Here is a 27,104-nt window from a genome sequence, read left to right as displayed (position 1 = left end):
GTGTGCCTTTTTAAGAGCTCCAGAGAATTCTCGAAAATCTTGTGCAGACAATTCAAATCAATCATGTGAATTTTGAAGAGTTCCAAGATTTACACTTTAATTTCATCATGCAATCAAACATAGTCAGCCATGTGAATTCTCAAGAATTCTTTGAATTCTTTAAATTCTTCAGTCTGATGGAACAATTTAAAGCTTTTAGCTGAAAAGCCTGAGTAAAATGTTTAGGAATGTTTTAAGAGATTATTTTGTTTGATAGTAGAAAGAAATGCATGAAGAAAGTTGCAATAAAGCTAGATTACAAGAGATTACCGTTGACAGACTTTGGTAACAAGGTTAATATTTTGTATTGACATCACACACCAATAATAACTAGATGGTATAGATCAAATGGTTCACCTTGGGTGCCAAACTCTTGCACTGGTCCTGAATTACTGTACTGAATATATTGTCTTTTGTTTCTTATTTCAAGGTGATTTTGGCACTGAACCATCAGGTACTCCATTTTAGTTTAGATGTAAAAATGCTGAAACAAATACAGCTAGAATCAAATAATCTGCTTGCTAATTATATATGTAATGTTATATTTTCCTACAATAACAAGCAGTTTGTTTCCTGTTTGCACTTTTAACAAATCTTCAATGCAAGTATTAATATTTAAAGAAAAAAATAAAGTAATGTATTTTTTCTCTTTCATGTTTCATTCTCTAGTATGTTAATTCCTTTTTCAATTTGCACTGTTAATACTATTTGATCAATGCAACTACATGTATTAATATTAATATTTAGAAGACATTTGACTGACAACTTTATTTTAATAGTTCAATATATGGTATTAGTAAGTTGCCATACCACATTCATACACGGCATTATTATATGTAGTTAATTACACAGTGCACCATTAACATTGTATTTCATATTATCCAAATTTCAGGCATTCTATAAAATATTCTAGTTTGGTTCAAGTATCTAATGTCAAATAAGTTTTAACCATTTTCTCAGAAAAAAAATAATACTAGAAATATGTTGACAGTTATTAAAATGCTTTGCTTCATGCTTTGACTTTAGTTAAGTGAACCATGGTGAAAGCCTCCTACTAGACTTAGTGATATTTTGACATCTCACATACATAATCTAATCCAGCCTAGATATGGTCTTAATGCTATAACAATTTGCATTACATCACTTAGATATGCATATCTTGAATACTGAAAGTAATAAGACCATTTTTATGCCACAGATGGTGATACTGTTTTCAAACAAATAGTAAGTGTATGATCCTATTGTAAATGGAGCCATTTATAATTTTGTTTGTTGATGAAATAAATATCAAATGATATACATTAGTTGCCAATTGTTACAAAATCATATAGCACCAGCTGTATAATATATGTGTATATTATTTGAGAATTTTTTAAAACTATTGTAAAGTGTTCATAGAGCACATCTAACTACAATGTACCACAATAATTATTTTTGTCTTTATGAAAATGTTCTTTCTGGGATAATGAAACCATACTTAATTGTTAAATGTTAATACTTTTGTTTTAGTAAACTGAACTTTTACATGTATATCTTACACATTAAAACATGTATTTGTGTCAATGAAACTGTTCTTAATATTAATATTAATATTTATCCTGTGTTAATACAATTACTTGTATTTAAAAAAAAATTTTTATATTTGTATTCTTTCTGTTTTACTAAACTCATTCGTATATTTTCCATATTAATTGGCAAATAAATATCAGGAGATGTGATACTCTTAACCTATTCGAGCAACCACATTATCAGCCACTTCTTTTAAACAGTCACCTGTCATTGAACCATTCTCTAAACCATCTAGCCCAGTAAATACTGACCTGTATTAAGCAGCCAGCTGTTTTAGAGACCAGTTTTTTTTTTAATTATTATATTTTATTATTAGGTGACAGTAATAATAAAGATTGTCTGTTCAGATATATAGCTAGTATTCATATCATCCAGTGAATATTCTTAGCAATATAAAACTAATTTGTATTAATTATTACAGTGAAATAAGAACGATCAATGCATCTATAATTGATGTTAAATTATAATTATTTCCAGGGTTTCCGAGAAAGGGAATGAGTGCTGCGAGTGATGATGACACGAGCAAGGTGATGAAAACTCGACAGGAGGCGGTTCCTGCCCCACAGAGTAACACCAAGCTCGTCCTGTCTGGTGGTGAAGGCTATGTTGACTTCAGGATCGGTATGCTGTCAAATATTTATTATCTATTTCTCTTTCTGTGTTGACTTCAGGATCAGTATGCTGTCAAATATTTATTATCTATTAAGACTATTTCACTTTCTGTGTTGACTTCAGGATCGGTATGCTGTGAAACTTTTATTATCTATTTCACTTTCTGTGTTGACTTCAGGATCGGTATACTGTGAAACGTTTATTATCTATTTCACTTTCTGTGTTGACTTCAGGATCGATATGCTGTCAAATATTTATTATCTATTTCACTTTCTGTGTTGACTTCAGGTTCGGTATGCTGTGAAATGTTTTTGATCTATTTCTCTATTTCTCTTTCTGTGTTGACTTCCAGATTGGTATTTTGTAAAACATTTATGATCTATTTCACTTTCTGTGATGACTTCCGGATCGGCTTGCTATAAAACTTTTATGATCTATTTCTCTTTACCCTTGACATTTATAAGAGAAAAAGTATTTTAAAAAATGAAGAAGATCTGTAAAAGATTTCCAGTGATAAATGTAGTGTCAATGTCCTGTGTGTTAATGGATCCACAGGGACTGTAACAATTAGTTTACAAAACCACTGCATCTGGATTAGTTCGCTGTAATATCTTCAATTCTTGACATTTGTGAGAAAGAAAGAAAAAATATTGTGTACCAGTACAAGGTTTTCAGTGGTAGTATTCTGTGAAACTTGTAATTTATTCAATTCACACCAACCATGACATTTGTTTAGAAAAAAAAAGTCTTAAAAGATTTCCAGTGATAAATTTAATGTCACCTGAAGGAATATGAATTTAATGTCATGTTTCCTGTGTATAATAAATTGGCCTCAGAAACAGTAATTATGTTATGATTAGTGATGTTCCACTGATTGATTATAATTTTTAAAACAATCACTTTAGCTCTGTCGATGTGATGATCGATTATAAAAATCCATAATCAATTGTGTGTGGAAAATGTTAACTAATTGTTCCCCCTGTTTAGATGCTGGAATTGAGGTAAATATGTTGGGTTTGGAGTTTGTTTTCATGTGTTCATAGGGGCGGAACGTAGCCCAGTGGTAAGGCGCTCGCTTGATGCACGGTCGGTCTGTAGGGTCTAGATTCCAGTGAACATGACAATAGGTGCATGGTCCTTCAAATTCAAATCCTTATGATGTTTGTATAATTCTAACCGATGATCAATGATGAAAGTCCAATCAATTCCCAACACTAGCTATGATAGTTACATCCCCATCTCATAAAAATACAGATTGCTGTGACATTTTGTATGTTTGAGTTATTATTGATGATGGTGACATTATAATTTATTTTCATACAATTAAAATTCAAACACTCTACCATGGTTATTGAACTCGGTGACATGACTTTTTTTCTCAGATGAGAGATTAATCACATATGCCCCACCACGTGGGCTGTTCCTACCCATTCACAATTGAGATAGTTAGTTCAGTTCGGGGGGTTTAACATGCACATTCAGAGCAAGCTGTTATAGCGCACACTTGCCATGGGCACAAGTTCTGACTATTGCCAGGTCTTCCGTCCAGGACAGGAATCAGAATAGTGGTTTAACATCCTTGTTATTCAACCTTGGTTCAGACATGCAGCTCCTACTGATTGGCAGCAAGGAATCTTTTATATGCACTTTTCAACTGTCTACTGCTGCCCTCGGCGGTGTTGTGGTTAAGCCATTGGACATACGGCTGGTAGGTACAGGGTTCGCAGCCCAGTACCGGCTCCCACCCAGAGCGATTTTTACCACTTCAATGGGTAGGTGTAAGACTACTACACCCTCATCTCTATCACTAACCACTAACCACTAACAACTAACCCACTGTCCTGAACAGACAACCCAAATAGCTGAGGTGTGTGCCCAGGACAGCATGCTTAAACCTTAATTGGAAATAAGCACCAAAATAAGTTATGTGAATAAATGAATGAATTGTCCGCTGTCAACTGTATGTTAGCAAGTTTATAGTTTATAGTTGCTTTGGAGGGAGACAGTTGATTGTAGTATTAGTATATCATAGGGTGAATAGTCTTCAGTGAATCCTCAAATCCTTCATATCAAAGGCTAATCTTTGGGAAAGTGCATATAAAGTATTCCTTGCTGTTGATATAAAATAATAGCCTTTGTGATAACAGCTGGTTTCTCCTCAATTTATGGATCATGTGTTCCTTTATTTATATAACACTTGGAGGTATTTTCTTATTCTTATTTGTTCAGTTGTTAATATTGATAGATGTGTTGATTTGAAGTTATTTCAGTTGTTAATATTGATAGATGTGTTGATTTGAAGTTATTTCAGTATTGTTGATATTATCAAGGATGTTTTGACTTAGGCTATTTTTCCTCATTGGTTTTTTTTTCTTTCTGTTGTTGTAGTTGTCCTGAAAGATATTTTGACTTGGAAGTTATTTTTCATGTTTTTTTTTTTTTCTGTTGAACTTGTTCTGAAAGATTTTTTGACTTCAAAGTTATTTTCTTATTGTTGTTATTGTGAAGAATATTTTGACGAGGTTATTTTCTTATTGTTGTTTTTTCTGTTGTTGTAGTTGTGAAAGATGTTTTGACTTGAAGTTCTTTTTTTTTCTTTTTTATTCCCATTTCTGTTGTAGTTGTTATGAAAGATGTTTTGACTTGTAAGTTATATTTCTTATTGTTGTTGTCCAGGCGACGGTGATGGTGAAGATGAGGAAGTCATTGACGTGGAAGCGGAAGAAAAGAAAGCCTCACTGAACAAAGCTGACAGAAGCCATCTCATCGTATGGCAGGTGATCACACAAGAGTAGACTTGTATGGTCTCCCGCCAGAGTTCACTTTGAAACAGGGTCAATCACAGCACGTTGTGGCAACTTCACTCTGACACCAGGAAGCTGGTATTTTCACTCTTGTCCACAACAGTTGGTCAAGTTGTCCACAACGTTTTCTGAAAATGGATGAGCTAGTTTGTTTCTGTAGTGTCGGTTGTTATGGCACATTTGCTTGCAAAGGGCATTGTATGCTTATCTGCAGCAATGTCTGTAGTGATTTAATTATTAGACAACAAACCACTATATCTGATACCAGACTGATCTCATTAATAATAAAGATCCATCAGAAATACTATCACGTATTCCATCTTCCATCTAAGAAAGAGACAAAAAAAAAAGAAAAAAAAAAAACTAATTTGGATTGTTATTCCCAGGGTGTTAACAATGATTGTTATTCCAAGGGTGTTAACAATGACTGTTATTCCCAGGGTGTTAACAATGATTGTATGTTCTTTAGTTCCTCAATGTTTATTTTGTCTGAGATCATGGAATGAAAATTATTATTTGTTTTAAAAGTTTTTGGTTGGAGTGTAAACTTGGAAATAGCTTTGCCAAAATTAATCAATGTTGAAATTTTAATTTTTCACCTCTTAACTTAAGTATCATAGAAAACATTTAAATCTTGAAAAAAATATTTCTGAGAGATGGACATTATTGAATGATGGCTTAAAATTATGGCTTTCAATACTAGGGGTCCAAAAATCCAGATGGATCAGATAAGAGCATTTAATTTTACATACTGTCTGATGTGCAATTGCTTACAATGGTGTTCAATATTTGAATAAGTACCTATGACATTTTGTTACAGTAATGTAATTAATTAAGAAATCCAAATTAAAGAAAACTATGATCACTTTTTAGTATATTTTTTGTAAATAGGATAAATGTGTTGTCTTGCTTCTTTGCGTAACTAGATCAGAACTGCTGGTCTTGGCAATATGACATATGTTTTTAAAACAGCACATACCTTCTATAAAATAAAAAAATTCATGGTGTAGACCAGGATGTAATACATGTAGTATAAATATATAAATGGTTTTGACAATATGTATATAAAATTTTAAAATTAAATTAACAATATACATTATATTAAAAAATATATATTTTAAATATAAACTATATAATGAACAGAAAATAAATACTATTTTGTGGTATATTTTAATCAGTATCTTAAAGTTTTCAACAGCCATTTTAGTTACTGTGGCAACCATAAAATATTAAAAAGAGTTTATGAATGAAAATAATGTTTTTACCTGATGAATTAGGTACATAATTTGAAACAGTTTGATAACGTTTTATTTAATTAAAAACAATAGTGTATTGATGTTCTGATTCCAATGTAACATAATGTAGAATGTATCACTTTCAGATACAAATTGTGGCTAAAGCCACACTGGTATTGCTTTTTTATGTTACATTGTACAATGTATTTAATGATCAGTGTTTATGCAAATAAGCACAGTGAACACACAATGAATTCGATCTTCCTGGCTTGCATGTAACAAGTCATTGATGCCATGAATAATTTGTTTTTGGTTTTTATGAGTATTTTATGAAATTACTTGTGCTTAAGACACAATCATACACTTGTTTTTGAATGAGTTTATTTAATAACATATTTAGTTTTTATGAAATTTCATCTAGACATCTTTATATCAAAATCTATCTTTGATTTTTTTAAATTTTGCCCATAAAAATTTAATGGGAGTTATGAAAATAGCCATGTAAATATGGAGAAAATATGCGAAGTACTGTATTCTACACACCCGGTCAATATTGTTACCAGGAGCACCATAAAAATCTTTCAAGGTTCGAAGAATATTGATTGCTAACATACATTTTTGAGACTGGAAATATTCTAGCATAATAAACCATAATGTATATATTATACCTTATAGAAAAGTTCACTATTAACATTTTACATGTAAACATGACACTGTATGCTAAACAAATTAAGATGTATTATGCTATTTATTTTTTGAATATACATGTAAAAGAAAGTGTATTCATTTGACAGCACAAAGATATGTGTTGGTATGTGTAAGAGTAATATGTTTTTAGATAGCAGTTCAACTTTTTTTAATTCTACCCTTACTGTACAGCTTGTATATACTTGTATCTATGCTATGTTATTAATTAAAGCAGGATGTGGCTGTTGTAAATGCTTCCAAAGATTTTAATATAATATTGATGGTATACAAGTGGATTTTCTTTTCTCTGTGGGACTAGTCACTGAACTACATTGATATTGTAACTAATATAATATCTAATATATACTTCGTTCTTTTCTCTCTCTCTCTCTCTCTCTCTCTCTCCCCCCCCCCCCCCCCCCCCCCCGTTTGTCTTGAAAAGAATACTAAACTGTATGCCGTGACCATCAGTTTATGTGTATGTCCAATTTAAACATTTGTCCTCTAAGCTCATAACTGCTATTAGCTTAATAAGAGAAATGTACATCATATTTTAATGCATGTAGAGAGCTTGTCATTTCTCTCTTTGTGTTTTTAACATTCTGCTTTGGAATATAGATCATAGTGAATGAGCATTTAACCAAGCATTAATGACAATTATATATAATATTAAAGATACTGTGTATGCCAGTAAATGTGAACAAGAACACTAAAGTAGAATGCTGAGACTTATTTATTGAATCTCAACTTTTGGGTATGCTACTCTAGTCTATTGTGCATTTATGTTGCATTTGATTATTATGACAAGTTTGAAGTCATTGGAATGTAATAATTACTGTTAATTTATTAGTGGTATTTTTAAAATTATTGTTGCAACATTTTTAGATACATATTCTAATGTATTATCACTTGTTTAGCAAGTATTACATTTAGTTGATTTGCTGTGCATAACATTTATAAATTTGGCTTAACAGATATTCTGGTTGCATAGTTACCAGTTAATGTTCATTGATTTTATTTGTTAAACTGATTTGTTCATTCAGATTCACCACATATGGAATAGTACATACCGCAGCCTTTGCCTGTTGCTTCCTAAAGATTGATTTCAGTTATTGCCTAAAAATTATAAATAATCAAAGCTCATAATTATTTTGTAGTCTTTCCCTATAGTTCTTTCAATAAATATATAAAAAATTGTGTTCTGTATGTACTATATACATTTGTATATATCTTTGTTTGCTTATGTTAATGCTTTATCCTGTTGAAAATCTAGTTTTATTATTATTTGTTACCTTATAGTTATGTAAATATTATTTTTAATTGGTTTAATGTCTTTTTATACGTGTACAATATGTAACTTTGTTATCATGTATTGAAATATGACTTATTATAGACCGTTTATTTAATATGTTAATTTTCATACAAGCATAATTGTTATCCTTTTTTTTCTTCTTTTTTTTTGTTTGCGGGAATTAGTTTTTTCTCAATTACACCAGGTGCATGCAATAATAGTTGTAATAAAACCATTTTGATATAATGAAGAATTTGAGGATTTTTGGTTAGAATTAAAACTGATTGTTTTGTATTTTATTGGTTTATATTATAGTTTTAATACATTTTCTTGTCTTTATGAGATAGATACATCATTTACAAACATACAATATACACAGTTTAATTTCAGCTACCTGGGTCTACTTGGGATAAATATTAATGAGTTAATATAACATTCTTAGTTAACGAGCAGAGAGCTCTTAATGTGCATTTGTCTTACAGCCAGAATAACAGAGATCTTTGGTATATATGTACTAGTCATGGAACACTGGGATAAATATTAATGAGTTAATATGAAAATGTCAGTTAACAAGAAGAGAACTCTTAATGTGCATTTTTCTCAGCCAGAATAACATATATGTAGATCTTTGGTGTACATGTACTAGTCATGGAACATGTACTTTATACCAGCCCATTAAATGAAGCAGGGTATACTCACTCTGGGCTGGATTTGATACATGGATATAAACTGTTCCTACCCATTAAGTGAAGCAGGTTATACTCACTTTGGGTTGAGGCTAGTACATGGATATAAACCGTACCATCCCATTTTGTTTAACCGGTCTCAGTGGTGTCGTGTTTAAGCCTTTGGACATGAGACTGGTAAGCACAGGGTTCGCAGCCCAGTACCGGCTCCCACCCAGAGTGAGTTTTAACAACTCAGTGGGTAGGTGTAAGACCACTACACCCTCTTCTCTCTTACTAACAACTAACTCACTGTCCTGGACAGACAGCCCAGATAGCTGAGGTGTGTACCCAGGACAGCGTGCTTGAACCTTAATTGGATATAAGCACGAAAATAACTTGAAGTGAATTAAGTGTAGCAGTGAATGTACTCACTTTGGGTTGGAGCTAGTAAATGGATATACACTCTACCTGTCGATTGTAAACCCTATAGCCTAGCCAATTAAGAAAGGTACATTCATATACTGATGAAATCTCCCAGAACAGATCGGTAGAAACTATTGAAACATGAAGTTTAAACTATTAATGAAAGACTGTTGAGGAAGAACATTTGTACCCGTTATTTTATATATCACACATGTACACAGACACATATGCGCCATCATTATATGCCACTATCTGTTAATAAATTTAAAACGGCAGCAGGAATGTTTTGTTTGGTACTTGCAGGGGTGGATCCAGGAAATATTTTGGGATATTACGGGAAAAAATTGGCAACTCGTGAAAACATCATCCTAATGGAAAAAAGAGAGACATTTGCAGGGATGGGTGCCCTGGTTCTCTCTCTCTCCCCCCCCCCCCCCCCCCCCCCCCCCGGATCTGCCTCTGAGTTGTAAAGATAAACTATGCAACATAATTTTTTTGTCTGCAAGGATTTTCAGATTTCATCTCAGTTTCTAATTTCCCTTTTTTTTTTCTTTTTTTTTTAAATTACTTGGCAATACATGTGTAGTAGTGTTTAAACATGCTTGATTAACATGCTTCTTGCTATTAGCTCAGTTGGGAAAACACTGAAGTTTTTGCCCAAATGCTCCATCATAGTTCAAATCCCATCAGCTGAAATTGACTCAACTGTTACATAAATAAAATACATGTAACTGCTAAAGAGTGTTCTGTGTTCTGGTATTAATGGTTGCTGTATAAACGGTTTTATGTTTGTGCTCATCCAAATCAGTATTTGTCAAATGGTGGGTCACTGGGATTGAAAAACCAGTTTCCTAGGAAGGATGGAGAGGGGTCTTTACTAACCAGCATGATTATTTTGGCTCTGGAGTCAATATCAGGTCTATTAAGTACACAAGTATTGGCTGGTTTACAAATGCTTTCTTTGTGTAATATGGTACATGAATACCAGAAAAAACACACAATCAATAAAACCTCATCTGGCTGTGCAGTGTTAAACTTCCTAGGCTTTTTCGTCTTCTTTTTTTGTGTAACCTTTGTGGGAATAACAGTATATGTCACAGTGACCAGGTACCAGGATAAGAAACTTACTGAATACATTGTCAAACCTATGATTTGTTACCCAATACCTGTTAGTTGTATGGTTTTCAACATAAACATGGTTATTATGTGTATGTGGTATATGCATATTACATTTAAAACAATTGATATCACTGGCTGTGAGTGTTGTAAAATATACTGTTGGCCTGTGAGTGGTTGATCAGTCTAGGAGGATATATGTAAACTGCTGTCCCACAGTGTATGTGTATATCTGGTGTCTGTCTATATGTATTAATATCTTTGGATAAACTCAGATTTAAATTTGCACGTGTTTTGTCATCTGTTTTTATTTACCTGAATTGCCTAAAAAAAAATCCAGTTTGTTATACCTGATATATTCACATGCATACAAACATATATAACATTCACATACACGTATGCATAATATACAACTACATGAACATAACATTCATGCATACACACACACACACACACACACACACACACACACACACACACACACACACACACACACACACACACACACACACACACACACATACATACATATATATATATATACTAGTATATAGGGAGGGGGTTTCAAATGACCGCATATGAATGAACCACTTCAGATGATGATAAAATTAATGTTAAAATATGCTTTTCAAAACATTTAATCGATTTTCGAGCCAATATCATTAACTGGCACAAAGTAGACAACCATAAGAGCAATATTGGAATGGTCGATACTCTAGGACAGTTTAATTGGCAGCTATTAGGTGTCCGATATTTGATAAGTGTGACAGTTTAGTGTTGGAACAAACCTGCTTCCCAAACTAACGAGAGAGCATTTCTATACACAATTCCAGACAAGACAGTACTTACCAAAGCATTTGATATATTCAATGCCAGCTATTTGATTGCTGGCTGAAATAAGGGTTGTGTCTTTCATCAACTGGAGGTTAGTTTTTTGTTGAATGATTGTACTATTAGCCATTGAGACATTTCAGACACAAGTAACTACAAATTGGTAACATGGTTGTGGGATAAGGCCAATCAAAAGACGTTTCTGATCAGCGCGCGTCGATTTTGACCCTCGCGCGTCAACATCTATTTTTTTAATTTCTCGCGTTATGACGTTGATTTTTGCCTGGCTTTTCATGTTAAGATGTAAAAACCACATTTGGAGCCAAAACGCCATCGTGCATTCTGATTTTAATTTAAATATGCCCCTTATTTCGGTATCAAATATGCTTTAAAAAAAGAAGAAGAAGAAGCCGCATCGCTGCATCAATTCTCTAACTTTGGTCTGACAGAGACCGACTTATTATAAAACAAATTTTGGCCTAACGGGGAACATTTTGTTCAGTATTGCGTCCAGATTCGCTACGCAAATTTTACGCAAATTTTAAAACATTAAACAGTAGTTGTAATCAATTTTTAATTGATCAGAAATGTCGCTAATCAAAATTTTAAAAACAATCTTCCCAGGATAATTATTAGATGCCATGTGAATTTTTTTTAATTCAGTTTAATAACCATCATCGATGTAGCTTGTGAAAGGTATAGCCCGGGGCTTTTTTTCTTAAAGTAAAAAAAAAAAAAAAAAAAAAAAAATCAAAGGGAAGCAATATTTCAAAAATGCCTCTGGTGGATACTGTGAATATTGTGTTGTTGGAAATTAAAGACTACCATTACCGAAAACCTAATTTTATTCCATAATATATGTATAACTACACCTAATAACATCTAATAGTAGTAATATGACATGAACAATGTTTTCATGGTCCGACAATACAAAAACAAACAGGTTGGACAGCAAATGAATGGTAATTGGTGTATTGTAATATCAAGGTTATTTTGTCATTAGCCTCGATGCCATTAAAATGCTTCAATTCCAAGCAGAATAACATCCTAGTCATTACGGTCATCCCCAATTTAATTACACATTACTTATATTTACGCCGCACATTACTTATATGTAAGTCCGCACATGAATATATTTGTGTAAATATTACAATACAAACTGGTAATGTTTGATATGTACAAGAAATAGTCGAAGAATATATGCATGTAACAATGGCCACAAACGAGGAATTGTCCACGGTTCGTGGTAACACGCGGGAGGTAATATACGGTGATGGAGTTGATAATCCTGTTAAGTTCACAACTGAACATGTGGTTATGTTAATGAGAAAAATGGATACCAGATTATCGCATATAAAAATTTATGCAAAAATGATAGACGATGTACAGTCACCACTTGCTTCTTTAACAACAAAGGTGAACACGTTGGAAGCAAATGTAAAAAGTATTAATAAGAATACAAGTGATCTGAAATGTAACTTACACGGCTTAGGTAACCTATATGACAGTGTTAAGAATTCTTGTGATCACAATAAAGCCGAGATTATGCAGGTGAAGGATGCTACAAATAAGGACAGGGTAGTGTTTAAACAAGACGTCGATGATATAAAAGACAGTTTAACGGATTTGCAGTTTTGATCGATGAAAAACAACTTGATATTTAATGCCTTGGCCGAGCACCCTAATGAAAACAGAGAGTATGTATTGAGAGAGTTTTTGGACAACGAGCTTGGAGTTGATGACTGTGAGTTTGGAAATGTTCATCGGTTCGGAAAAAGAATACACGGCATCATCACTGACGCACAGTTTGGTTTTAGAAAAAATATATGTCTACTATTGATGCTACTTTCATTCTGCAATCATTGATAAATAGGACATTAAAGATTAGAAAACGTTTATATTGTTGTTTTATAGATTACAAAAAGCTTTCGATGTTATTAATAGACAGAACTTATGGTATAAAATGATCCGACAGAACTCGTTTAGCTGGTCGCTCGTCTGCCACAAATTACCAGCCAAGTACCGGAAGGCGGTCATCGGTGACTTTTTGGACACCACCTACTTGACGGGTCCCTGGTCAGACCAGCATTGGCGTTCACTCCCCACCGGACAGGGGAAATACCAAATCCAGTACGGCGACGATGAACAAAGCGACTACCTATTTGTGACTGCTTACCAGGACGGTCTCTACAGGCAAGGCTACCTGACCCGAGAGATGCCCAACGCCACAATTCAACGCATCATAAAGATCGTACTCCGGGATATTTACAAGGGAGCCATCAAAAGAAACAGCGAGCTGTTTTCGACCAATATACCAAACTTCAAGCCTGGAGAGACCATCAACTCACCATAAGTCCTGCGGCGCCAACCTTTCCTAGGGCAGGTAACAATCTCCTTTTTTTGGGCTAGTTGGACTTAAAATTTTTCGCTGGTTGTTCAAAATTCTTATGTTTATTTTTTTATAAATAGTCCGACGCACTTTATTTTGGCGCCCGTTCAATTGCTCACAATCACCTTAAAAAACCTTTCGACCGAGCAGTCTCAACTACTTTTGGCTTTAATTCTAGTGTCCAGACATGTTTTTGGATGCAGTTATTCTCTGTAGTCGTAGTTTGTCAAGTTTTCACCAAGGAATCGAAACTTAGCCAATCACAGCTTGGCCCCACTTGGTGCTACGATTTGGTCCGCGCTTTCGCTGGATTCAAACTGCAGACTTAGACTTTTGACAAGTTTCCCAAGGAATCGAAATTCAGCCAATCACAGCTCGGCCTCACTTGGTGTCTGCTATTTGGTCCGCGTTATCGCTGGACCCTACTAACTGGCCATTCCCAGTCTGGAGCTCCACGCGGTAAGACGTGTTTGTTTCGCTTGTGCACACTGCACGTGCTTTCGTGTGCTTGACTTGGGGGTCGTTCATTTCGTTGTTTTTGTCATCGAAATGAAGTTTTCTACTGGGATGTATGCGGCCATTGGAACTGATTGAACGCTGGAACGCTTCTCGTTTCGACAGTCTGCACCACCAGGTTGGATTCTTTTTCAGCGAGATTCCTCGCCTCCGCGTTTTTCTCCGTCTGACTGTGTTGACTTGTTTTTTCGTGACTCGTATGACGGCCATTCTGCAGAACGCCACGGTTGTTCGCGTTTAGTCTCTACATGTCCGAGCCTGTCCTAGCAGCACTGGAAGATTGACCGCCCCACTCTAAGAAGAAATAGGAAGCGGGGTCGGCCCCTACTACTCTTTTTCTAGACTTTACATTGTTTTATAGTGATACCATCTCGTATCCTCCGGAGTCGGGCCCGTCCGCACCACTATACCAACCCATGACGACTGGACTATACCCTAGTCTGATACTCTACTCGTTCAGACGGATCCGGCTTCTCAAGATCTGTATTTCAGCACAGCACTACACCTTCAACGTCTATCGACTGTCAATCTAGGGGTTTTCTTGTCGGGATGCAACCCATCTCGTCCCTTTAAGCTGTGCACCCAAACGGCCTTAACTGGCCACTCGCGTGGACATATCGATCGGACTTTAAACGTTTAGATCTGCGTTCAAAATTTTATGTCGAAATTACTTCTTTTTTGTAATATTATTAAATAGTCCGATCCTCTCTTCTTTCTCTTATTTAATTTTGGACTGTCCTTCTAAAATGCTCCAAATTATATAAATATTCGGCCGAGTAACTTTTTTACTAATTGCTATTTTCAAAATTCTGCCCATTTTCACCACCGCCCCCCCCCCCCCCCCCCCCCATCCCGAGTCAGGCCACCGATCTTATCGGGGGTCGGACTCGGGATGGGCGTGTTCGAAACCCTAGTAGTATATGGGCACGTTAAACTAGTTATCATCATCATACTAACTGGCTATTTTCCAAATTCTGCCCACCTCAAACTTACCCACCCCCCCCTGCTCCGGAGTCAGTCACTGGCGAAGTCAGAGGCTAATTCCGAAGTGGGCGTGCCTGAACCTTTGTGGATAGGGGCACGTTAAACCCAGTTTCCTTCCTTCCGACAGAGCGTTGAGGGTAACATGCTGACCATTATACAGTCCTTATATGAAAGTGTTAAATGTTGCATAAAATATAACAATGAAATGGCAGATTTTTTTGCTTGTAAGAACGGATTATTTCAGGGTGAAGTTTTGTTACCAATCTTGTTCATTAACGATTGTGAAATGTATTTGTCATCAGAAAATTGTCCTGGTATTGAAATATGGACTTTAAATCTATTTTTAATAATATATGCTTATGATATGGTACTATTAGCTGAAAGCACAGAAGGATTACAAAAAATTATTAATGCTCTCAAAGTATACTAACAAATGGGATTTAACTGTAAATACCAATAAGACTAAAATTGTTGTTTTTAGAAATGGAGGAAGAATTCGAAATAATGAAAAGTGGTTTTATAATGATTACGAATTAGAGGTAGTAAATGCATTTGTTTATTTAGGATTATTGTTTTTCTATTATGGAACAATCTAATTAAAATTAGCTCCACTATTACATGTGGATCTAAAGACAGCCAGTTGGAGCTCATGTCCACCAATCAAAACCTTACTTGCAGAATCCTGCCAGTGATTTAAAACTAACAACACTGCGTAGTCCCCAATGTCCAGGTAACATTTCGTCTGTAAATAATAATTTAAATATTGACCAATCACACTTCGTCTTTTATAACGTTATTTGGGAGCATACAAATTCTAAAAATATCGGGCGAGTCTATTTTAGTGGCCGCAGTACAGCGAACCATACCAATACGTACGGGGTGGGTTATCAGTCTTCAATTTTACATTAAAAATTATTTATTTATAAAATTTAAAAAAACTAAATCATTCTTCACTTTTACATTACAAATTATTTATTTTATAAAATAAAACCTGTTTTACGGCATTCGTAATTCACACGAAACATGTCGTATACCCTCAGTATAATTCGGAATGTTTTCAAATTATTTTTAAATCACTGGCAGGATTCTGCAAGTAAGGTTTTGATTGGTGGACATGAGCTCCAACTGGCTGTCTTTAGATCCACATGTAATAGTGGAGCTAATTTTAATTAGATTGATTATGGAAGATTTAGTCGTACACAGAAACTAGCTGCTGAACAAGGACGCAAAACCCTGTTTTCATTGTTAAATGTGTGTAATAAGAATTCTTTTAATATTGAAACAAAGTTATCCATTTACATGTATGTTAATAGTGTTCTTAGCTATGGGGCTGAAATCTGGGGTTTTCATTCTGGCCAAGATATCGAAAAAATCCATATTCAGTTTTGTAAAACAATAAATACTTGGGGTACTTAAAGGAACTTGTAATGAGTTTGTAGACCCCTATATAGAGAATTAGGACAGTTTCCTTTACAGATTACAAGAAAATTAAAAAATTAAAATATTGGATACGATGCGAAATTCGAATAATTGTATTTTAAGAGGTAATGAATATATATGAAGATAATTGGTCAATGAATATTAAACAGTAACTAAGTGAGCTTGGTTTACATTATATATGGGATTTAACACATGTTAAAGGTAGGGTCGACTCAAACAAGAACCGTATGTGTTGGAAAGATGTATACCGGACCACCAACACACACTGACACTTTAACAAATGAAAAACGCGCAATTTTAGAGTTAATAAAAAAACATGATTATTCCTGCTACCTGAGGGCAGCCATTTTGTTTAGTTTTTGTGACGTCCGATGGTATAGCTTTGGGTGAAGTGACGTCAGCTCCGTCCATCTCCTCTATGCACAGTGTAAACAAACGCTCTAATTTCCAACAAGACGCTTCGCTTTCATCAACCTGACTTGTAAAACAACATAAATGACTTGATAGTATAATAAACTACTTAACTAAATATATTTCAATTTGCATCAATAGAACGAAATTGAGTTATATATATATATATATATATACTCTTCAAAAGAAGAAACGCAAAACCACATTGTCGTAACATTTGGAGAATTGATTTAATTATTGAATGGTGAGTCCGATAATTACCAAATGTTGGAGGATTGTTCACAATTCACTCTAGTCCATTGTGAGTAAGTGATAGGACACACCACCAAGGTCAAGGTCATCTGGAGTCAATACCGGGTGTGGCCTCCGCGTGTGTTGACAACTGCCTGGCACCGCCTGCCCATTGAAGCAACCAGAGTACGGATGACGTCCCGGGGGATGGTGGCCCACTCGGCCTGCAAGGCTGCTGCCAGCTCGGGCAGGGTCTGGGGCTGTGGTTGTCGCTGTCGGAGGCGTCGGTCCAACTCGTCCCATAGATTCTCAATTGGGTACAAATCCGGTGATATCGATGGCCAAGGAAGGACATTAATGTTGTTGTTCTGTAGGAAAGCCATTGTGAGACGTGCTGTGTGAGGCCTGGCGTTGTCATGTTGGAACACTGCGTTGGCATTGGCCATAACTGGAACGATGTGTGGCCGGAGGATCTGGTCAATGTAGCCCTGTGCATTCAGGTTGCCCTGCACGTGGACCAGGTCAGTTCTGCCAGTGTGAGATGGCTGCCCACACCATGACACTACCCCCGCCGAATCTGTCCACTTCCTGCACGCAGTTTGCCGCATAACGTTCACCACGACGCCTATACACGCGACATCTTCCATCATGACGTCGGAGCAGAAATCGGGACTCGTCACTGAACCACACCTGTCTCCATCGCAGTTGAGGCCATTGTCGATGAATCTGGCACCACTGCAGTCGGAGTCGGTGGTGTTGTGGTGTTAAGATGACACCTCGAACTGGACGTCTGGCACGAATTCCTACCTCACGTAGGCGGTTCCGTACGGTCTGGTTGGATATCCTGCGCAAACCTGGTATTGCTGCGGCTGTGGAGGTGGCAGTAGTCAATCGTTCCCGAAGGTGGCGTACCCGGATGTAGCGGTCCTGCCCGGGGGTAGTGACCCGTGATCGACCGGATCTAGGGAGGTCACGTGTTGATCCATGTTGCTGGTAACGGTCCCACAGTCTGGAGATGGTGCTTGGGGACACATGGAATGCCCTGGCAACGGCCGTTCTGGATTCGCCTGCGTCTAGTCGGCCGATGGCATTGTTTCTCTGCGGTTCACTGAGACGTGGCATGTCCTGGATTGTCAACTGTCGGCCAGATACAGAGGCCAGGCAAGCGAACACCCTGCACTTTTATACTGTCGGTGTTCATGTTGCACGTGCAGACAACGCACGTGCAGTGGTGACATGGTTTGCACGTGGCTGCGTTTTTGCGAATATTCACATTTTGGAACTTTATTGTACAGTAGCTGCGTTTTATCGAATGTAACCGTGGGAATGTGTTTGGGACATGCAATGACCTTATATTCACAAAGCATGAACCGGTAGGAAACATAAAATCGGAGTTATAACCCATTTGTACCCTTTTGCGTTTCTTTTTTTGAAGAGTATATATATATATATATATATTTTTTTTTTTTTTTTTTTTTTTTTAATCCAAAGAAAAAAATGCATATTATTAAGCCTATTGGTATGCTACGTTCGAGCAAAAACGACCACTCACGATACCCAAGTGATAATTTCCTTTTCTTTGGAACTACGTAATTGGTCAGTTTTGTGATTTTAGATGGGAAAGTCTACTTAATCAAGGGTTTTACAGAAATACTTACAGTAATAAAGCATGACGATTTGAAGGGTATCCGTGCGGTTATCACACACTACCCTGTGATGTTATTACAAGAGGCACGTCGTTTTAGTGTGTCTAGACACAGTGTCTGGGGACCGTCTAAAGATACACCTGCCAATCAGGAACCACAGGTACAGGCCACGGAAAGAAAATACCAATTAACCAAGAAAACACTCGGATTATTATTTCAGTACGTGGGTTAATTTATGTACAAAACATAATACAGTTATTTCAACACTTTGAAAATAGTGGTTTATTTTGTATTGAAAAATAATATATAATTGTTGTTGGCTTACTGGGATGGCTATTATTATAGAACATTGCGATGCATCCACAAAAATCAGGTATGTTTTGTTTCTTCATTTCGAAGACTAATTCCTGACGTGACACGTAAAGTATTATTTAACCACCAGCTCGCCAGAGGGCGTATTCACGGGGATGGTACAAAATGGCTGTGCCCGTTATATATAATAGCCGTCACGTTTAACCGTTTTATTAATTAACTATACGATTATACTTGTTGATATTAAGCAATAATGTGCATTATATATCGTTGAATATGCATACCAGACCAAATGCCTTAATTATCCCCTCCTTTAATAATACTATTTCCAATATAATTAGGAAAAGGATATGCAACACATTTAAACAGCTTTGTTAAAGCCGAATAATTGCAACACTAAAGGAGATCTCTACCAATATCTGTTAAATGAATTTAAATTACAAATGTACCTTCGAAAACCCATAGACAATCAACATTTAAAGGGAATAGTAAAAATTAGAATATCTGCACACAAACTAAATATAGAATCCGACCGATATAAAGGTATTTATAGACAAGAAAGAGTATGTACAATTTGCAATAACGTAATGAAGGAAATGTTTTATTTAACGACGCACTCAACACATTGTATTTAAATAACGTAATGAGATGGAAGATGAGTATCATTTTATTATTCAGTGTCCAATATACAATGTTTTAAGAAAAACGTTCATAAAAGTTTACTATTATGGACATCCTAGTGTTTTTAAACTTATTCAGCTTCTATCCACAGAAAATAACAAAGAACTCAATAACCTTAGGAAATTTTTATTATCAACTATTGCAATATTATAAACTAACACTTGTCGGTTAGTCTGTCTCAATCGGTTATGTAAATTTATCTTAAAATTTTATTTTGTATCCTTACATAACGTGTTATATAATACTAATACTAATACTAATACTAATACTTATATATATATAATATATTTTTTTTTTTTTTTTTTTTTTTTTTTTTAAATATATACCCACATAACGTGCTATATAGTTTGTTTTTTCTTTCTTTATTATTATTTTATTATTATTTTAGTTTAATTTAGTTTAGTTTAGTTTACTTATTTATTTATTTATTTATTTTACCTCTTTTTTTTAAAAGATTTATGTTGTATGTGTGTCTTTATTTTCCTTACGCATGTGATGTGTTTATATTTAATATCTTCCATATTACTAACCACGTAATTATTTATCATGCATATATGTAGGGTTTATTTTGTTTATTTTAGATACGTATTGATTTTGCATGCATGAATGTGTTTTAGATAGTGCTATAGCGCTCCCCACCATTATCAGACATTGTAAATATGTATTTATTATATTTTGCTGTTTTTATTATACAGCTTATAAGTTGTATAACTTAAAGGAGTAAAGAACTTGAACTTAAGCAGGGCTCATCGTGTTCACTGCCAATTTAGCCAATTGCTAATTTTTAAAAATACAAAATGGCTACTATATTTAGTCTTTAGCTCCAAACACGTATACACAAAAATGTACTCCCCGTATGCAAATTTACTTATGAGTAAATTTACTCGCATAAGTAAAAACCAAACTGCTTCAGCGTTCACGTGATATTAATAAAATGTTAGTATTTTATTAATTATACAAAAAGAAAAGCTGATAAATTTTAATTGTAAGATGGAAAGGCTCTTATATGAAAGAATAGTAAGCCGTATAAGGTTGTGTGCTGCACTTGTGGTTGGACAAACCCAGGAAACTAATGTAAAAGCAAACTGTATATTATTATTAAGTATGGTTTTCTTAATACAAAGAAAAGGTGGGTTCACTTTTCACTTAAATGGACAGTCATCGGATACTATGTGGATGTGTACATATCGGTGAAGCTATACATTTTTTTTTCATTTGGTCGTGCGTGTACGCTCGATTTCCTAGTAGGGTCCTCACGCTCTCTAGCTAGCGTACTCCGACTTTGGTGAGGTTGAGGTTTTCTTTAGGGTTACCTCATCCTTATTTCCTGAATGAAGATTCTAATCCTGGAAACTCAGGACGAGTGTTTCTGTCTGGGTTTCCATCCTGTAGAAACTTGTCTTACTGGACTTGCATGCTGCTTCTGCTTGGGTTTGGCATCTGAGTTGTCCTTCTCCTAGACAGATTGTCTTTTTTGACTGACGCCCTCTGTCTGTTCGGCTATTTGCCCATAGCTGGGACTGGATGGGTGAGTGTCAGAGCATGTCCATACGCCAATGGGTCGTGCACACTGCACCTCTGGAGCTCCAGTTGCTCCGAGATCCCCCTCAGTCTAGCCTGGATCACTGAGGGCCCAGTTACCATGGTGTGCCAAGCTGAGAAAGCAGGGGGTACTGAGGGAGTCTTGTTTGTGGAGAGGTTATGTACCGGAGGGGTAAGACTTACATGCATCTGCCCCCTTTTCACCATGGCAGGTTATCCAGCGGCTGCAGCTGAAAGCGAGGAGGTTATTAAGACCCCTACACTACACTGCAGCACTAGACACATGACACAAACCCGTGGACAGGAAGCCAATACACCACGGTGAAGCTATACGAAATGTCCCAATGGACGAGTATGTTGTTGGTTCCTAAGGATGATCAACTGAAGTAAGTCATAAACGAATGTAAAAAGAAATGTTATTTTGCTTCTTGTGTAGAAGTCATTAATGGTTGTCATATTCACATAACTGGATCACAAGAATCCCCTGACAATTATTTGCATAGTAATATATCGTATTCTCAGAAAGTCTGCTGTTACAGAATGTCTGTGGGTGTGGCCATATTAGATACTTGTAAGTTCAAGGACATCAACATTGGCTGGCATGGTTGTGTATATGGTGCCAGAGTTTTGAGACATTCCAAACTCTTCTTTAAGGATGAGGACACTCTCCTCTCACATTGGCCGAAACAAATAGTGTCTTCCATGATAATATCTTAATCCACCATCCGTTCCTGTATATGACCTTCCTTACCCTTCGAGGCATTCTGAGTGATTGGCTTGTGAAATCCCACTATAACCAAGGATCTAATCCCATAATTAAAGGATATATCTATCAATCTATATCTATCAATACATGTATATGGCATTCGGTTTGTAAATTGAACACACGTACACACACGCGCGCGCGTGCACGTACACACACGCACACTCCATACGTCCATGATTGTATTTCTCTTAAGACATTTGAACTTACCCTCTGGCTAACATAAACAAGGACCATGTGCATTATCTCACCCACCCTTATATCACTCTTTTTGTTTCCATCTTGTATATTTTCAGTTCCATTGAGCCCCTAAGAACTCGCTCTAGGCTGGAGCCGATGTAATGTGGTACCGGGCTGCGAACCCTGTACCTACCAGCCTATAGTTCGATGGCTTAACTACTGCGCTACCGAGGCCGGTTCTTCGGAGCCGACGTCTTTCGCTTGTAGTTCTCATGAACCAGGAAACCTATTTTTAACATGCTCATGTCCACTGAAAGATCAGGCGTCTCTCTCCTGGGCACAGTCTCTGACTCAAGTCCTCACGATGATTGGCAGAGCTTAATAGGTGTAACCGGCTTCCAGTTGTTTGGATTGATCCAGCCTTAATCGTCCAATGTTAACAGTTTAGGGCACACTGTTCCCCAGCATCAAAACGTCAATGCTTAATGTTAATGTATGTGCCAGATCATTTTTGGTGGAAGAATTTACTCCATACGTCGTCCGTTTGTAATGAACATTTCACACCAGTGTCCTCGTAATCACTCAAATAGTAAGATGAACAGTGCAAGCACGGCGGAGCAGGTGGAGGATGGGGGTGGTGGCCGGTGGCTGAAGCCCCCCCCCCCCAATAATTCTGAATCAAAAATATTATTGGTAGTAAATCGTAAGGCAGAGATGAATTATACGTGTAGAATGCAGGAAAATGCATTTCAAGACATCTAGTTTTCAAAACTTTACGAGGGAGCATACCCTAAACAATCCAAGAAAATTTGCTTTGCGCCCTCGATATCAATCACCTCCCGCCAACTCGAATATCTACTTGCTCTCGGCTCTCCTGCAGTACTCTCCTGTAGTAGTAGTAGTAGTAGTAGTAGTAGTAGTAGTAGTAGTAGTAGTAGTAGTAGTAGTAGTAGTAGTAGTAGTAGTAGTAGTAGTAGTAGCAGCAGCAGCAGCAGCAGCAGCAGTTATTTTACAAAGTGTGTTCTGCCCCGGGTTGTGTCCCTGGCCTCTCGGAGATCGAACTCCGGGGCGGACATGCTCGAAACCTCTGTGGTATATGGGCATGCTAAAAACTTACGCAACGCAACAAAGTGTGCATTGCTAGCTGACTTTATCAACTCCCAATTCCTCCTCATCTGTTACCCTCCCTTGGTGGAACGCTTCATAAAATGTTCTTTGACAATTATGGCAGTCATTTAATTGCTTCTATATTAAAAAAATATACAACCGAATTTACGAAGCCTGTTTATGACTTACACGCGTGTAGCTACATACATTTACAATACTTAAACACCTGCGGTTAAGTAAAACCAGCTTCGTAAATTCGGCCCTAAATGTTCTGTACAAGTGTTGTTCAGAACACCCCACTGGCGTAGGAAGCGGGGGAGGGGGCAAGGGGGCATATCTCCCCCCCCCCCCCCCCACACTTTTGAGATATTTTGCTTTATATTTTCTTTATAATAGTGTAAAAGTGTGCAAATATAAAATTGTGGCCCCCCCCCACACGTTTTGGCACCGTCCTACGCCACTGCGTGACCCTCAAGTTCATTTTGACCCATCCCTCGTGTTGATGGTATACTGGGAACTACCTCTAACAATATTGTGTTCTGATAGACTGCTCAGTTCATATGTGTCCATTTAATCTTTGCTGATGAAAGTTACTTAGTGCCAGTCGTCTGTCCATAAACATCTGGTAATGGAAATACAGTCGTACACAAAAGAGTAGCTCTAATCATCATAGCACTGGTCAGTTTTAATGGACGCTGACAGTAATGACCAGCATAATTATATCTATTTGCAAAAGAAATCATCAAGGTCAAGACTACAATGACTGAATTGAAATAAAGCAATATTATTACTATTCATTTTAATTATTATGTTGTTCAGTGTATCTGCGTTGTATTGTTGGACCTAGCCCGAATACTGTAAGAGAGCTAGACGGATATTTGGAAGGTTTTTCTCTCTCATTGTATCCCCTGCGTGCGCTGTAACCTCACCGTGGTGCAGGGGTGTAACATTCTCTTTGAGAATGGCCAATACAGCACAAAATTGAAGTTTTGAGTAAAATTCAGTATCCGTAAAATTCTGTGATATTTGTGTTTTTGCACAGTTCTTTACACTGTTTTTGTTTGTCTTGAATTTTTATATTGATGTTGATCATCACTTTATTTATTTGCATTACCATAGTTTGACACTCAATAGCCGATGTATTTTTCGTGCTGGGGTGTCGTTAAACATTCATTCATTCATTCATTCATTTCTCTCATTATATGTACATGTCTGTCTAGTTCTCGTACCGTCAGAGTACTCGGGCTATGTTGGACCATGAAACCATCAACAACCCCCGTAACTTGCGAATCATATCATGTGTAGCTTTAAACCTCTAGATACCACAACGAATATTTTTTTCAATAATGGTGGTGATAAAATTAAGAAAGGGGAGCATTATCAAAATGGTTTTACATCTGAAACTCACCAAGACAAGACATAAATGTATTCTCTCAAGACCGCATTATCTATAGGGTGTCAAAATGTTAATGCTTTATAAAAAGAAAAGTGCAAAATTATTAATAATTTACACATATCACTGGACTGTCAGACTGATGCATGTTTATAGCCGGTCCATTTGTATAATATTTGACGTATTTCACGGTTAGACGTGATTTTGGAGTTCATTTATTCAAGACTTCTCTTTATTCAAGAGCTCTGTAATAGTCTATGTAAATAAGCGTTATAGTGATTTTGTGGAAGATTTCTCTAATGATTTATTCAGAGATCTCCGAGGAACTCATGTTTACTGTAATTCAATATACCAAAACTATTACACATACTGTCAGATCTGAGTTGATAGACACATGCTAGGTGCATGTGCAAGAGGGGAGATTTAGGGGGTCGAAACCCCTGTTCTCCAAACATTTAAAAAAAAAAAAAAATTTCTGGGGGGACATGACTCAACCCAGCCTAAAACAAATGCCAACCCCCACACCCCTGAAGAATTCTCGTAACACACCTGCATAAGAACCAGGGCCAGATGCAGGAAATATATTGGGGGCATAAGGGGAAGTGCTATTTTTTAATGATTTAAAAAATATTTTTTTTATTCATCATCCACAATATAGAACACTAAATTGCCTTGAAAACGCATCTGGATATCATTTAAAATGGTCTGGGGAACATACCTTCAACCCACCTATAGATTTTGGCTCCATTGCTTCCAACACACTCAAATTACCTTTAAAACAATAAAACAAATTATGATCCCCTTTACAAAATCCTCAATCTGCCCCTGGCCATCAACCTCAAAAGGGACCTAAACTTTAAAAACACTCCTGTTGTGACGTGTTATTAATTATGGTCAAGAACTTCAGATATTAATTGATCCGGACATATCTAAACTTTGAGAGCCCCCCCCCCCCCCCCCCCCCCCCCTCCATCCCCACAGATCTATGTACATTAAACCTCGGTCAAGCGAACACCTGCATGAAGAATAATTTTTGACTGATGCAGATACTGCTTGGAATTCATGTGCACGGATACCACAATGACTACATAACATGTCTGTGCAATACCTGGGCACTTATCGGATCCATACTGTTTACGTTATTACACATTAGATGCGTCCACACAGGTAATTACGTGTGTTATCGTTTACCCGTGTTTAATTGATGATCGATGTAAGGCATTGACGGTTTCCGTTGTGTTCGCCCGCGAGGCTGCAAATAGCGCGTCGAACATAAGCCATCGGGGACCTATGGTTTAACGTCTCTGAAATCAGTGGCTAATTAGTGGCTTACATAACAGACGGGATTTTTAACCGAGGATGATTCCACGGGCAAACCACAATTACAGTGTTTCCCACAATCTCTCCTTAGGTTAATTAATTGGATAACCAATTTCCCGGTTTACATCTTATGGAGATTCCAGTAATAGATTATTGCGATACACCCAAGTTGATGAAACGTTAAAGAGACTGTACCTGAGTTTGTTGCCAAATGTTGTTGAGATGTTGCCGACTGGCAGAGACATTTTAATGACTGAAAATACACATAAATGCGTTTCTGCTTAAAGGAACATTCCTGAGTTTTCTGCATTGTAAGATGTTTCTGACTAATAAAATATTTCTACGATTAAACTTACAAATTAAATATATTTTCTTGTTTAGAATATCAGTGTCTGTATATTCAATGTGTTTTTGGTCGTCTTAATATTTGTAAGAAGCCCAAACTGGATTTTGTCTTCAAATAATTTCGTACGTACGACAAAATAATATTTTAGGAAATAAAATAAAATTTAACCTAGTACAAATATTACAACGATTAAAAACACGTTTAATATACATCCACTAATATTTAATGCAGAAAAATACATTTAATATGTAATTACAATCGTTAAAATGTCTCTGTTAGTCGATAACATCTTAAAAATTACAGCAAACTCAGGAATGTCCCTTTAAAGTACTAGTGGTGGTATATTAAATGTCTTTCAGATCGTCCAGGTGTTTGTACCAAAAACACATTGAATATGCAGACACCGACATTCTAAACATGAAACTATATTTTGTTTTATATGTTTGTAGTCGGAAACATCTTATAATGGTAGCAAGCTCATGATAGTCTCTTTAACTAGTCTGAACTGAACATTCGTTCATTCATTCGTTCTTTTCTCCTGCCTTCCCCTTCCTAATTCATGATTTTG

At 36.3% G+C, this 27,104-nt stretch overlaps 1 protein-coding gene across 9 annotated transcripts in view; it reads left to right on the top strand.

Moving 5' to 3' along the window:
* LOC121373962 (C-Jun-amino-terminal kinase-interacting protein 4-like) overlaps positions 1–10,729 on the top strand; it is a 109,541-nt gene extending 98,812 nt beyond the window's left edge. For 6 of the 9 annotated variants that reach the window (XM_041500819.1, XM_041500818.1, XM_041500816.1 and 3 more), the window contains 3 exons: positions 470–493; positions 2,086–2,229; positions 4,897–10,729. In XM_041500819.1, the coding sequence (XP_041356753.1) occupies positions 470–493; positions 2,086–2,229; positions 4,897–5,015 (287 nt within the window). In that variant the 3' untranslated portion in view covers positions 5,016–10,729. The remainder of the gene's footprint in view (positions 1–469; positions 494–2,085; positions 2,230–4,896) is intronic. The other 3 variants (XM_041500817.1, XM_041500815.1, XM_041500814.1) reach the window with 1 other exon arrangement.
* The last annotated feature ends 16,375 nt before the right edge of the window (positions 10,730–27,104 follow it).

The sequence above is a fragment of the Gigantopelta aegis genome, chromosome 6 (genome assembly GCF_016097555.1).
Source record: "Gigantopelta aegis isolate Gae_Host chromosome 6, Gae_host_genome, whole genome shotgun sequence".
In the NCBI taxonomy this organism is placed as follows: domain Eukaryota; kingdom Metazoa; phylum Mollusca; class Gastropoda; order Neomphalida; family Peltospiridae; genus Gigantopelta; species Gigantopelta aegis.
Note: the sequence above shows the minus strand (reverse complement) of the source record. Positions and strands in the feature narration are given on the sequence as shown.